At 55.4% G+C, this 14,776-nt stretch overlaps 1 protein-coding gene across 1 annotated transcript in view; it reads left to right on the top strand.

The window, feature by feature from the left end:
- The window catches only part of SMARCC2 (SWI/SNF related, matrix associated, actin dependent regulator of chromatin subfamily c member 2), a 28,227-nt gene that overhangs the window by 1,574 nt on the left and 11,877 nt on the right, over positions 1 to 14,776 (top strand). Inside the window, 15 exon segments of the mRNA XM_038752486.1 lie at positions 1,504 to 1,623; positions 1,793 to 1,878; positions 2,359 to 2,440; positions 5,515 to 5,607; positions 6,112 to 6,181; positions 6,971 to 7,040; positions 7,305 to 7,380; positions 8,228 to 8,359; positions 8,473 to 8,588; positions 9,217 to 9,341; positions 9,489 to 9,548; positions 9,670 to 9,707; positions 10,032 to 10,162; positions 10,774 to 10,845; positions 11,990 to 12,103. Coding sequence (XP_038608414.1) covers positions 1,504 to 1,623; positions 1,793 to 1,878; positions 2,359 to 2,440; positions 5,515 to 5,607; positions 6,112 to 6,181; positions 6,971 to 7,040; positions 7,305 to 7,380; positions 8,228 to 8,359; positions 8,473 to 8,588; positions 9,217 to 9,341; positions 9,489 to 9,548; positions 9,670 to 9,707; positions 10,032 to 10,162; positions 10,774 to 10,845; positions 11,990 to 12,103 — 1,385 coding nt within the window.

Below are 14,776 nucleotides of genomic sequence, written 5' to 3'. Positions count from 1 at the left end.
CCCTCCCTTCCCCGTTTTAGACTGTGAGCCCCACGTGAGATAAGGACTGTGCGTGATCTGATTGTCGTGCATCTACCCCGGCTTTTAGCACAGAGTGTGCACTTAATAACCACCACCGTGGTCCCCAAGGTTGATCAGCCTCCCAAGGAGGACACTGTGGTCCTGAGAACGCCCTCTCCCCCACCCATTCAATCAGTCGCATTTATCAATCAGCCTATCAATGGTATCTATTGAGCACTTACTGTGTGCAGAGTACTGAACTAAACACTTTGGAGAGAACAGCGTAACAGTTTGTAGACACGTTCCCTGCCCGCAACCCACTTACAGTCTCGAATGGGAGACAGACGTTAATATCGATAAAATAAATAAATAAATTTTGTCTGCTTTACCCAATACCCTTCAAGCGAGGGAGGCAGGTCGGGGAAGAGGGGGTATGGAGGCTCTGCCCCAACTCTGTCCCATTCAGTTTACCCACAGAGGAAGGCAGGCAGGCAAGCAGACAATTCCATCGCTCTGAGTGGGGGCTGAGGACAGCATCTCCCCCATTCATGCAGTCGTATTTATTGAGCGCTTACTGTGTGCAGAGCACTGTACTAAGCACTTGAGTGCCCCAGGCCAGGCACTCACAGGACCTGGGGGTTTTATGGCCCGGCCGGGTTATCGGCCACCATCTGGTGCCAAGGTGATCGGGCCTTAGCAGGTAGCGTTTTCACGGTGCGGCTCTTTAATAACAATGGCATTATTCAGTGCTTGCACTTTGCTAAACCCTGGAGTGGATACCCGCCAGTCAGATCAGCTACAGTCCCTGTCCCCCATGGTACTCACGCTCTGAGAGGGAATGAGAGCAGCCGTCTTATTCACTTTTCACAGATGAGGAAACAGACCCGGAGAAGTCAGGTGACTTGCCCAAGGGCACACAGCAGATCAGGTGGCCTAACTAGAACCCGGCTCTTCTGTTTCCCAGACCCTTCCGCTTACCACCAGGCCACTCTGCCAATCCGGGGGGGCGTCCACGCTCCCCCTGACCCCTGGACTGCCCGCCTCCCGGGGCTCCTGAAACCGGGCCAGTGTGTTGGATGCGGAGCTCCAAGGTCTCGGCCTCTCCCGCCTCTGTAGCAGAGTGTACTGAGCACCCATTGAGCTGCTGGCAAAGGTCAATGGCAGGCTTCCATCAGCCCACAGAGGGCCTGCCTCCGCTCTGCTGGGGAAGACAGACGTAGGGAAGGGCCCAAGTGGAGAGAGTCCAGGCGGGAGAGGACTGGCTAGTGGATTGTCCATCTGTGCACAAGTGGCGAGGAGAGACAGGTGTGGAGCGTCTCTTTGCTGATTTCTGGCAGGGAGCGGCGGCCCCGTCCCTGGCCAGGGTGGGATGGGGCTGGGGGGAGGGGATCAAAGGGTGGGTGGGCCACTGGCAGGAAGGGGACCCGTGGTCCCTGTGGGCAGGGGTGGGCAGCGAGCGGGTTTCAGCGGGGTCTGTGGTGACTCCTTCGCCTCCCCTCCCAGTACATCCAAGCCGAGCCGCCCACCAACAAGTCTCTCTCCAGCCTGGTGGTGCAGTTGCTGCAGTTCCAGGAGGAGGTCTTCGGCAAGCACGTCAGCAATGCGCCGCTCACCAAGCTGCCGGTCAGTGTCCCGGGCCTGGGGTCCGGCGAGTGGGGTGGGGAGGGTGGGGAGAAACCCCTAGCTTTGGGGTTCGCGTGACCCCTATTGGGGAGGGGTCTCAAAACGCCACTCACCTGCCTGCTCCCCTTCCCTCCCTCCTGTCCCTTCACCTTTCCGGTTGATTTTGCAGATAAAATGTTTCCTGGACTTCAAAGCCGGGGGGGCCTTGTGCCACATTCTTGCAGCCGCCTACAAGTTCAAGAGCGACCAGGGATGGTGAGAGAGCCTTCTCCGTGGCTTCCTCCCCTTCCTCCTCCTCCCTGGCTCCTTCCCAATTTCTCCTCATGCCCCCGGCTTCGCCGTGAGTAGTGGCTCTTGAATGGTTGCGGCCTTGCGCCCGTGAGGGGGAAGAGCCAGGGAAATGGGGGCGGGGGGAATGGGAGCAAAAGAGCGAAGTGTGCGGGTGAGGGGGTAGTACCGTCCCGAAATTCCCCTCCTCCTGGACCAAGTGGATCCCACTCTCGCCGTTCCACCTGTGGACCATCCCTGTCTGTTGCACAGGGGATGTGGGGGTTTCCCATCAGTGGGTGAGGTAGCAAGACCGCACCTGAGAGTGGGACAGGGAACTCGGGGATTAGTCGCCGCCTCCTCCGCCCCCGTCCCGCGAGGCGGACTGTAGTCAGGGTTTGCCCACCCCGCCCCTGGGCCCCCCCACCCCGGCCCACCTCCCCCAGCTTCGCTCTTGTCTTCCCCAAGGCGACGCTACGACTTCCAGAACCCGTCCCGAATGGACCGAAACGTGGAGATGTTCATGACCATCGAGAAGTCCCTGGTGCAGGTAACAGCGGAGTCCCCTCCCCACTCTCTTGGCACACCTGAGCCCCAGGCCTTGCCCTGTCCGGGTGGATGGGCAGACTCAACCTTTCCCCATTGATGGCTGGCAACCCGACTCCTCAGCCCATCAGCTGATCGATCAATCAAAAGTATTGATCTTCTCCTTCTCCCTTCTGCATTACCCTGATTTGCACCCTTTATTCACCCTTCCCTCAGGCCCACAGCACCTAAGTCCATATCCATAATTTATTTGTTTCTATTCACGTCTGTCTCCTTCTATAGACCGTAAACTCACTGTGAGCAGAGAACGTTTCTACCAACTCTGTTATACTCTCCCAAGCGCTTAGTATAGCGCTGTGCACACAGTAAACCCTCAGTAACTACCACCGCTCTCCAAGTGTCTTGCCCTGGCGGATTTATTACTTCCCAACCTCAGATTTTGCGCCTCTCTGTAGATTTTGGGGACCATTTGATTTATTCCGACTCCCTTGCTTGTAGTATTTCTAAGTCTCTCTCCCCAGTGGAGGGTAAATGGAGAAGTAGCATGGCATAGTGGATAGAGCACCTGCCCGGGAGTCAGAAGGTCATGGGTTCTTATCCCGGCTCTGCCATGTGTCTGCTGTGTGACCTTGGGCAAGTCACTTCTCTGGGCCTCAGTTACCTCGTCTGTCAAACGGGGATTATGAGTGTGAGCCCTATGTAGGACAGGGACTTTGTCCAACCTGATTACTTTGTGTCTGTCCCAGTGTTTAGAACAGTGCTTGGCACATAGTAAGCGCTTAACAAGTACCGTAATTATTATAAACCCCTTTTGGGCAGGGCACATACCCCATGCCCTTCTGTTGGACCTGCCCAAGCGCTTAGTACAGTGCCCTGCTCTCTGCGAGGCTGCAGCACATACCCCTACTGCTGCTCTTCCCTCACCCGCCTAATCGGTCAATCAGTCAGAGGTATTTACTGAGTGCAGAGCACTGTACTGAGCACTTGAGAGAATACAGCAATCGGGTAGGATGACACAATCCCTGCCCTTGAGGAGCTGACATTCTAAATCGGGAGGCAGACATTAAAGTAAATTAGAGGTAGGGGAAGAAACAGGGTTATGAGGGTGAGTAAAGTTGTGTGAGGAGTAATATGGCTTAGTGGAAAGAGCCCAGGGTTGGGAGTCAGAGGACCTGTGTTCTAATCCTAGCTTTACCACGTGCCTGCTTGAGTGACCTTCGGAAAGCCATTTCACTTCTCCGAGCCTCAGTTACCTCAACTGTAAAACGGGGACTCAATACCTGTTCTCCGTCATACTTAGATTGTGACCCCTCTGTGGGACAGGGACTGTGTCTGACCCGATTGGCCTGTATTTTTCCCAGCGCTTAGGACATACAGTAAGCGCTTAACAAATACCACAGGTATTATAAATGCTGCTGGGAGTTGGGCAAGCACCAGTGTGCCTAGGGCCACAGATTCGGGTGCCCTGGTGATGCGGAAGAGGAAAAATTGGGTGGGGAGATGAGAGACTAGTCAGGGAAGGTTCCTGTGTTGGACTGTGTCTGACCTGATTATCTTGTATCAGTGTTTATTCAGTCAATCAATTCATCAGTCGCATTTATTGAGTGCTTACTGTGTGCAAAGTACTGTACTAAGCGCTTGGTAGAGTACAGTAGAACAGTGTACATAAGAGAGTTGGTAGACACGTTCTCTACTCACGTTGAGTGTTCAGTATAGAGGGGGAGATGGACGTTAATATAAATAAGTTATGGATCTGGGCATAAATTCTGTGGGGCTGAGGGAGGGATGAATAAAGGGAGCAAAGCCAAGTGCAAGGGTGATGCAGAAGGGAGTGGGAGAAGGGGAAATGAGGACTCAGGGAAGGCCTCTTGGTGATGTGCCTTCAATAAGGGTTTACAGGTGGGGAGAGTGGTTGTGTCGACTATGAAGAGGGAGGGCGATCCGGGCCAGAAGCAGGATGTGGGCGAGAGGGTGGCGATGAGATAGATGAGATAGAGGTACAGTGAATAGGTTGGCATCAGAGGAGCAAAGTGCGTGGGCTGGGTTGGAGTGGGAGAGCAGCGAGAGGAGGGGGCAAGGTGATGGACTGCTTTAAAGCCGGTGGAAAGGAGTTTCTATCTGATGTGGAGGTGGATGGGCAACCACTGGAGGTTCTTGAGGAGTGGGGAACCGTGGACCGAACACTTTTCTAGAAAGATGATCCGGGCAGCTGAGTGAAGTATGGACTGGTGGAGTGGGGAGAGACGAGAGTCTGGGAGGTCAGCAAGGAGGCTGATACAGTAACCAAGGTGGGCTAGGATAGGTTCCTGGTTAATGTGGTAGCAGTTTGGACGGAGAGGAAAGGGTGGATTTCAACGATGTTGTGAAGGTTGAGCCGACGGGATTCAGTGCCAGATTGAATATGTGGGTTGAATGAGAGAAATGAGTTGAGGCTAACGCCAAGGTTACGGACTTGTGAGGCAGGAAGGATGGTGGTGCTGTCCACAGTGATGGGAAGATAAGGAGTTCTGTTTCGGACATATTAAGTTTGAGGTATCAGTGGAACAGTCATGTGGAGCTGTTGGGATTTGAGAAGCAGTGTGGCCTCATAAGTAGAGCACGGGCCTGGGAGCCAAAGGTCCTGGGTTCTAATCCCACCTCCGCCACTTGTCTGCTGTGTGACTTTGGGCAAATCACTTCACTTTTCTGGGCCTCAGTTCCCCCATCTGGGAAATGGGAATTAATACCGTGAACCCCATGTGAGGCATGGAGTGCGTCCAACCTGATTAGCCCGTATCTACCCCAGCGTTTAATAGAGTGCCTGGCATATAGTCCGTGTTTAACAAATACCATGTAAAAAAAAAAATTGTCACTGACCGGAAATGCCAGTCGAATGAGAGCGAAGGGTCGAGTCTTGTGCTCAGGCTGGTGAGAAGGGGAGGATGGTCGTGTTGTCTACAGTGATGGGCAAGTTGCAGGGAGGAGAGGTTTGCGTGGGAAGATGAGGAATTCCGTTTTGGATGTGACCATCTGTTGTTCCCGTGACTCTTCTCCTCCCCTTTCCCTCTCCTTTCCTCTGCCCCCCGCCCTGCCCCCCAGAATAACTGCCTGCCTCGGCCCAACATTTTCCTGCACCAGGAGATTGAGCCCAAGCTGCTGGGGAAGCTGAAAGACATCATCAAGAGGCACCAGGTGAGCCAATCCTCCCCCTTTCCCCAAGTTCCCTGTGGGGATAAGTCACCCCGCCCACCTCCCCCCGTCACCCGGCTCTTGCTTTTCCAACTGCTGGCGGCTCTTGCTTTTCCAACTGCTGGCTCTGCTCACTGGTAGAACACTTGACTCCTTCCACTCCCCAACCCAGGTAGCCCCACGCACCCCAAAGGTATTCCCCTGGTCTCAGACCCAGGTACCCAACCCACCTCTAAGGCCCTCCCTCCCTTGGGACCGCTGGGCACACTCCCTAAATCACACCCTGCCCGGCCACCATTTCAAGGGGCTACCCGGAGCCCAGGTGGTTTCAATAAGGAAGCCAAATGTAAATTGTCCCACATGTGATGGGCTTACAGTGGAAGCCAGGCATTGCTGGCCCAGGCAGCCCATCGGAAGGGTTGGGGATGGAGAGGGAGCAGGGACGGGGCGCAGCCCAAGGCCAGGGGCATCTAGGGGTGTCGTGACGCGAGGTGTGCTCTGGCACAGGGGACGGTTACGGAGGATAAGAACAATGCATCCCACGTTGTGTGCCCGGTGCCTGCAAACCTGGAGGAAGGTGAGCTCTGCCGGGAACCGCGTGCCCCTCCTTTCCCCGGCCCTCGCTGCTTGGCTACCATCCGCAGAGGGTCCCGGGGGCAGGGATGGGGTGGGGTGGGGGGAGAACCGGGCCTTCGCCCGGCCCCACCTCCTGCCCGTCACCATCCCGTTTTCACGGAGCGTCTCCTGGGTGCGCAGAGCCGTACGAGGCGCTTGGGGGAAGACCCGGCCGGCCCCTGTCGCCGTGAGCTTCTGCTCTGTCGGCACACGGAGCATGGAGGCAGAGGCGGGTAGCCCCCTTTAGGCACGTTCAGTGGGTTTCGAGAGGAAAACCAGAGTCACGGCGGGTAATAGCAAAAGTCAAGCAAGAGCATGCCAGGTGGGTGTTCGGGGAGACAGATCCACCGGGGCTAGTGGCCGGAGAGCCGCCTCCTCTTGGAAGGCTCTGAGGATGGGGAGGGAGGGGCAGTTTGAATAATAATAATAATAATGATGGCATTTGTTAAGCGCTTACTATGTGCAAAGCACTGTTCTAAGTGCTGGGGGGGATACAGTGTGATCAAGTTGTCCCACGTTTGAAGTGGCGAGTGGGGGCAGCTGCAGGCGGGAAACAATGTGGGAGCGAGGGGACCGAGACGGGAGAGTCAGGGGTGGCCTGAGATGAGCCAAGGGGATCGAAGAGCATGAGCTGGGGTGAGGTGGGAGCAGGGAGCGGAAAGTTAGCTGGAGAGAGCTGGAGAACGCAGGCGACCCCGGTTTGATGGAGGGGTGGGCCGAGCCCCTGTGCTCACTCCGTCTCCTCCCCCAGAGGAGTGGGTGCGGCCAATCATGAAGAGAGACAAGCAAGTCCTCCTACACTGGGGCTACTACCCCGACAGGTGAGCCTGGGGGCAGGGTGGGGAGGAGCTACTGGACCCCCCTAGGCCCTGGAGAAGAGGGAGGCCCAGGGCGGGAGGAGCCCCGGGGACCGGAGGGATCCTGGTGGGGGTGGGGGTTGTCCATTCCAGCCGGGTGGCTAAAGCGAACGCCAGGGCCTGCGTTTGGTGGGGCAGGGGGGGACTGGGAGGGGGAGATCAGAAAGGGAAAGTTGTGCGGGGTGTCACATCCACCCGCCCCACCCCACCCCCGGTTCTCCGAGGCAGCTACGACACATGGACCCCCGCCAGCGAAGTGGAGGCCTCCGTGGAGGATCCACCGACACCTGACAAACCCAGGAAGGTAACTGTTCATTCATTCATTCAGTCATTGAGCGCTTACCGTGTGCAGGGTGCAGTACTAAGCTTTCGAGAAAGTACACTATGTCAATAAACAGACACATTTCCCGCTCACAACAAGCTTACAATCTGGAGGGGAAGACAGACATTAATATAAATAAATAAATAAATTACAGACATGCCCCCGTGGACATAAGTGCTGTGGGGCCTTCGGGTAAGGGTTGGGGCTGAGGAGGGGTGAGTGAGTGACCAGGCTTGTATGGAGGGACCAGCGGATAAGTGAGGGAAGGCGTGGAAGGATGAGTGGAGGAGAGAATGGGATGACAGAGGAGTAAGTAGAGAGACGAGTGCCGAGTGGTGGGAAGGAAGCAGTGTGGCCTAGAGGAAAGAGCTCAGGCCTGAGAATCAGAGGACCTGGGCTCTAATCCTGGCTCTGCCCCTCGTCTTCTGTGTGGCCTTGGGCAAGTCACTTCACTGTGCCTCAGTTTCCTTATCTGCAAGATAGGGATTCAATACCTGTTCTCCCTCCTACTTAGAAGGGAGAGCCCCAGGTGGGATGGGGACTGTGTCCCACCTGATTATCTAGTATCTACCCTAGCGCTTAGTTCAGTGCCTGGCACGAAATAAGCGCTTAACAAATACCGCTCTCTTTATCATTATTATTAATAATAATAGTAATAAGGAACAGATGAGTGAGTGGAAAGTTGAGTGAACGGAGGGATGAGTGGAGTATGAATGGAGAGGTGAGTGGAGGAATGGAGGAGCGAGCTGGGGGTTGAGTGAATGCGGGGGGAGACAAGTGAAGGAGTGACGGACTGACCCCACCCAGTCCACTCCGCCTGGACCCTCAGGTCCACGCCAAGTGGATCCTGGACACCGACACCTTCAATGAGTGGATGAACGAGGAAGACTACGAGGTGAACGACGACAAGAATCCCGTGTCTCGCCGCAAGAAGATCTCGGCCAAGACCCTGACCGACGAGGTGAGAGGCTCGGTCGGGGGGTAGTGGGCACCCGGCTCCTCCAGCGGGCAGCCTGCCCACGCCTTGGTCTCCTGTTCTCTCCTCCCGACCACCGGCCATCCCCACCCCCGCAGGTCAACAGCCCTGACTCGGACCGGCGGGACAAGAAGGGAGGCAACTACAAGAAGAGGAAGCGCTCGCCCTCTCCGTCTCCCACCCCTGAGGCCAAGAAGAAGAATGCCAAAAAGGGGTGCGTCTGCTCCCCATGCCCCCTCTGGGTGCCAGAATTTCCTAAGCCTTCAGGGTGCAGGGCCCTAGACTGGGCAGCAGGTACTGGCGGGGACGGGGTGGGCACAGACACACAATTGTGCCTGTTCTGCTGGGCATTGGGGCCAGACAGATGAACCCGCAGCCAGCCAGTGATAGCCACTGTGCTGGGCGCTGGAGTGAAGTAGACGGGGGAGCCCAGTCAACACTTTTGGGGGCAGCCGTTGTGCCATGGAAGCCCCATCATCATCATCATCAATCGTATTTATTGAGCACTTACTGTGTGCAGAGCACTGTACTAAGCGCTTGGGAAGTACAAGTTGGCAACACATAGAGACAGTCCCTACCCAACAGTGGGCTCACAGTCTAAAAGGGGGAGACAGAGAACAAAACCAAACATATCAACAAAATAAAATAAATAGAATAGAAGAAATAAATAGAAGCCTGACGGGTTCCCCGCCCCTGGCCGCCCGCCCCGACCCCCGGCTCCTCCAGGAGAGCGTGGGGGCTTGGCTCGCCCCTCGGGGATCTTGGCTTCTTGTTCCCGAGCCCCAGGGGCGGGGTGGGTAACGGGGCTCAGCCACCTTCCCCTCGCCCCCATGCCCACCCAGGCCCTCCACGCCGTACACCAAGTCCAAGCGCGGGCACCGAGAGGAGGAGCAGGAGGACCTCACCAAGGACATGGACGAGCCCTCACCCGTCCCCAACGTGGAGGAGGTGACGCTGCCCAAGACAGGCAAGTGGGTGGACTGGGTGGCCCGGGCCACCCCCTACCCCCGCCTCTGTCCCCGGTCCTATCCCCTTCCTCTGTCCCCTGGTCCCGACCAGCCTCACCGGGCACCGGGGCTCTGAGTGGCCTCCCTCTCTCTCTGTCCCGCTGCAGTGAATACCAAAAAGGATTCGGAGTCGGCGCCTGTGAAAGGAGGCACCATGACGGACCTCGGTAAGGGGCGGACGCCGGGGCCCGGGGGCGCGGGGACGGGGGCAGACTCCCCCACGGACCTCTCGGGGACTCACATCCCCCCTCGTATCCTTCTGTCCATCTTTCTGTCTTTCTCTTCTAGATGAGCAGGAGGATGAGAGCATGGAGCCCACGGGCAAGGTGGGGTGGATTGGGGGGCCGGTGAGGGTGGGCAGGGCAGAAACAAGTGGCCAAATCCCACCTCTGAGAGCCGCCGATCAGTACCTTGGGGTTTGGAAACTGGGACCCCTTCCAGGGGGTGGGGCTCCTCCTGCTTCCAGACCTCCAGATCCCGGGGTCCCAGGCCCTCAGACCCTTAGACACCCCCCCCAACCCCCTGGGCCCCCAGACCACTCCAACTATCGCCTCCGTCTCCGGGGCCTTCCCGCCGCAGTTCCAAACCCCTCCCTGGGCTGAGCCCCATCCACCTGGGAAGGGAGCTAAGTATCCGGGGCTCTGCCACAGGATGAGGACGAGAACGGGGCCGGGAGCAAGGGGGAGCAGACCAAGAACCCCGACCTGCACGAGGACAACGTCACCGAGCAGACTCACCACATCATCATCCCCAGCTACGCTGCCTGGTTCGACTATAACAGGTTCATTCATTCATTCATTCAATCGTATTTATTGAGTGCTCACTGTGTACAGAGCACTCTACTAAGCCCCTGGGAGAGTACAACAGAACAATAAAGAGACATGTTCCCTGCCCACACAGGCCCTGGTTCGACTATAACAGGTTCATTCATTCATTCTTTCAGTTGTATTTACTGAGTGCTCACTGTGTACAGAGCACTCTACTAAGCCCCTGGGAGAGTACAACAGAACAATAAAGAGACACGTTCCCTGCCCACACGGGCTTACAGTCTAGAGGGGGAGGCAGACGTTAATGGAAATAAATAAATGACAGATATGGACAGAAGTGTGGGGCTGGGTGGGGGGATGAATAAAGGGAGCAAGTCAGGTTGACGCAGAAGGGAGTTGGAGAAGAGGAAAGGAGGGCTAAAACAGGGAGATCTCTTCCAGGGGAAGGGGGAGAGAGTAATCGTCACATACGAGGAGGGAGGGCATTCCAGGCCAGAGGTAGGTTGTGTGCCCACTTGGCCCCCGTGCCTCCTCTTGACGCCCCGTGCCCTTGGACCCCTTCCTGACGCCCCGGCCCTAGTGCCCTCATGCCCCCCTCCTGACTCCCGCCCGGCTTCCTTTGCAGCGTCCACGCCATCGAGCGCAGAGCTTTGCCCGAGTTCTTCAACGGCAAGAACAAGTCCAAGACGCCAGAGATGTAAGCGGGCTTCGGGGCCAGGTGGCAGCTAAGCTGCAGCCACCCACCGCCCCCGTCTCCGGCCCTCAGCTGCCCCCTCAGGCTCCTGCCAACCCCTTGCCCAGCTGCCTCCTGACCTTGTCCAGCAGCCAAAGCCCAGGCCGTCTGGGGGCCGCGTTGGCAGGGTATGGTGCTGGGCCCCGAGCAGGAGAGGCACAGTCCCTGCCCTCAAGGGCTTGCCAGTCTGCCGGGGGACACCGTGCACGCAGAAGCGCACAAAACACACACTTTGCTGGGCACTGTGGGAGGCTCAAGGGGGAGGAGGCGGCATGGTCCCTTCCCTCAGGGTGCTCCCAGTCCACTGGGAGAGACGGGATACATATAGTATCCTGTCTGGGCAAGTTGGGCAAGTCACTTAACTTCTCTGTGCCTCAGTTACCTCAGCTGTAAAATGGGAATTAATATAATAATAATGACATTTATTAAGCGCTTACTATGTTCAAAGCACTGTTCTAAGTTACAAGGTGATCAGGTTGTCCCACGGGGGGCTCACAGTCTTAATCCCCATTTTACAGATGAGGTAACTGAGGCACAGAGAAGTTAAGTGACCTACCCAAAGTCACACCGCTGACAATTGTGGAGCCGGGATTTGAACCCCTGACCTCAGATTCCAAAGCCCGCGCCCTTTCCACTGAGCCACGCTGCTTCTCAAGCATTAAGACTGTGAGCCCCCTGTGGGGCCACCTGATCACCTTGTAACCTCCCCAGCGCTTAGAACAGTGCTTGGCACATAGTAAGCGCTTAACAAATGCCATCATTATTATTATTACAGATACACACACACGCACCCACACATATTCTGCTAGGCGGTAGGGGAGGGACAGAAGGAGGAGGAGACCTGGTCCCTGAACTGAGAGCACTGCCAATATGGTAGAGGCAACACACACACACTCTCTCTCTCTCTCTGAGTGGAAAACGGAGGAGGAGATACTCTCCTTGTCCTTGAGGAGCTGCCAGTCCAATGGGGGAGGCAAGAGCACACAATCACACACATGACCCAGTGCTTTGGGGGGGTCGGGGTGAGTAGAGGAAGCACAGCCCCCGCCCTGGAGCTCACTGGGCCACTGGCCATCGCCCCGCCTCACTCCCCTCCCGCTCCCCTCAGCTACCTGGCTTACCGCAACTTCATGATCGACACGTACCGACTGAACCCGCAGGAGTACCTCACCTCCACCGCCTGCCGCCGCAACCTGGCCGGCGACGTCTGTGCCATCATGAGGTGGGTCCGGGCTGGGGGCGGGGGCGAGGGGTCGGAGCGCAGAACCGGGCGGGCCCCGCAAGACCCCCGCCGGCTGCACCTCAGGCAATGGGTGAGATTCATTTGAGCCCCACTCTTGTCTGGTTGGAGCCAATCAATCAATCAATCAATCATATTTATTGAGCGCTTACTGTGTGCAGAGCACGCTGTGTGCAATCCCCCTCATTCCTTCAGTCTCTCCCTCCCTGCTTGACCCCCCGCCCCTCCACCCCACCCCTAACCCCACATCCATCCGTCTCAACTCTCGCCTTGGGCAGCAGCTTCTTCGGCCCAGAGACCATCATCATCATCATCAATCGTATTTATTGAGCACTTACTATGTGCAGAGCACTGTACTAAGCGCTTGGGAAGTAAAAATTGGCAACATATAGAGACAGTCCCTACCCAACAGTGGGCTCACAGTCTTCGAAGGGTGGTCCCGATGTGTATTTCAGAAATCTCCCTCCTAGCAGAGCACTTCCCTTTGGGACAGTCATTCCTCTCTTTCGAAACAACTGTGGGTAGAAACAGCGTGGCGTAGTGGATAGAGCACAGATGAGGAAACTGAGGCTCAGAGAAGCTGTGACTTGCCCAAGGTCACACAGCAGACATGTGGCAGCGCCGGGATTAGAACCCATGGCCTCTGACTCCCAAGCCCGGGCTCTTGTCACTGAGCCATGCTGGTGGGTTTGCTAGCTTTTTGATCATCATCATCAATCGTATTTACTGAGCGCTTACTGTGTGTAGAGCACTGTACTAAGCGCTTGGGAAGTACAAGTTGGCAACATAATGATGCTTTGGGGGCCTCTTTCAAGATGGAAACAATAATAATAATAATAATGACATTTGTTAAACCCTTACTATGGGCCGGGCACTGTTCTAAGCATTGAGGTGGATCCAAGAAAATCGGATTGGGAGTCAGAAGGTTGTGGGTTCTAATCCCAGCTCCGCCACTCGTCTGCTGTGTGACCTTGGGCAAGTCACTTTACTTTTCTGTGCCTCAGTTACTTCATCTGTAAAAAGGGGATTAAGACTGTGATCCCCACGTGGGACAGGGATTCTGTCTAACCTGATTTGCTTTTATCCACCCCAGGGCTTAATACAGTCCTGGCACATAGTAAGTGCTTAATAAGCGCCACAATTGTTATTATTAAGACCTTGAGACTGTGAGCCCCACATGAGACAGGGACTATGACCAACCCAATTTTCTTGTATCCACCTCAATGCTTAGAACAGAGCCTGGCCCATAGTAAGGGCTTAACAACTGTCATTATTATTATTATTATTATTATTATTGTTTCCATCTTGAAAGAGGCCCCCAAAGCATCAAAAAGTTAGCAAACCCACCAGCGTGGCTCAGTGACAATAGCCCGGGCTTGGGAGTTAGAGGTCATGGGTTCTAATCCTGGCGCCGCCACATGTCTGCTGCGTGACCTTGGGCAAGTCACTTAACTTCTCTGAGCCTCAGTTTCCTCATCTGTAAAATGGGGATGAAGACTGTGAGCCACACGTGGGACAACCTGAACACCTTGTAACCTCCCCAGAGCTTAAAACAGTGCTTTGCACATAGTAAGCGCTTAATAAATGTCATTATTAATAGCTAATTAATTCCCTCATAACCAATAGCGTTGACTGAGCGCCCCCTGGTGGCAAATTGCTGTACTGCAACAATAGGGTTAGTAGGGCAGGATAACAATAATTATTATGGTATTTGTTAAGCGCTTTCTATTCATTCATTCGTTCATTCAGTCGTATTTATTGAGCGCTTACTGTGTGCAGAGCACTGTACTAAGCGCTTGGGAAGTCCAAGTTGGCAACATAGACGGTCCCTACCCAACAATGGGCTCACAGTCTATAAGGGGGAGACAGACAACAAAACAAAACATGTAGTCAGGTGTCAAGTCATCTGAATAAATAGAAGTAAAGCACTAGATGCACATCATTGACAAAATAAATAGAATAGTAGATACGTACAAGTGAAATAGAGTAATCTGTACAAACATATATACAGGTGCTGTGGGGAGGGGAAGGAGGTAGGGTGGGGGGGATGGGGAGGAGGAGAGGAAAAAGGGGGCTCAGTGTGGGAAGGCCTCCTGGAGGAGGTGAGCTCTCAGTAGGGCTTTGAAGGGAGGAAGAGAGCTAGCTTGGCGGATGTGCGGAGGGAGGGCATTCCGGGCCAGGGGGAGGATGTGGGCCGGGGGTCGACAGCGGGACAGGCGAGAATGAGGCACAGCGAGGAGATTAGCGGCAGAGGAGTGGAGGGTGCGGGCTGGGCTGGAGAAGGAGAGAAGGGAGGTGAGGTAGGAGGGGGCGAGGTGATGGACAGCCTTGAAGCTGTGAGGAGTTTTTGCTTGATGCGTAGGTTGACTGGTAGCCACTGGAGATTTTTGAGGAGGGGAGTAACATGCCCAGAGCGTTTCTGCACAAAGATGTGCAGAGTACTGTTTTGTGTGCCAAGCACTGTTCATTCATTCATTCATTCATTCGTTCAGTCGTATTTATTGAGCACTTACTGTGTGCAGAGCACTGTACTAAGCGCTTGGGAAGTACAAGTTGGCAACATATAGAGACGGGCCCTACCCAACAACAGGCTCACAGTCTAGAAGGGGGAGACAGACAAAACATGTGGACAGGTGTCAAGTCATCAGAAATAGA

Source organism: Tachyglossus aculeatus, chromosome 10 (genome assembly GCF_015852505.1).
Source record: "Tachyglossus aculeatus isolate mTacAcu1 chromosome 10, mTacAcu1.pri, whole genome shotgun sequence".
NCBI classification, from domain to species: Eukaryota; Metazoa; Chordata; class Mammalia; order Monotremata; family Tachyglossidae; genus Tachyglossus; species Tachyglossus aculeatus.
This window is presented reverse-complemented; position numbering and strand designations above follow the sequence as displayed.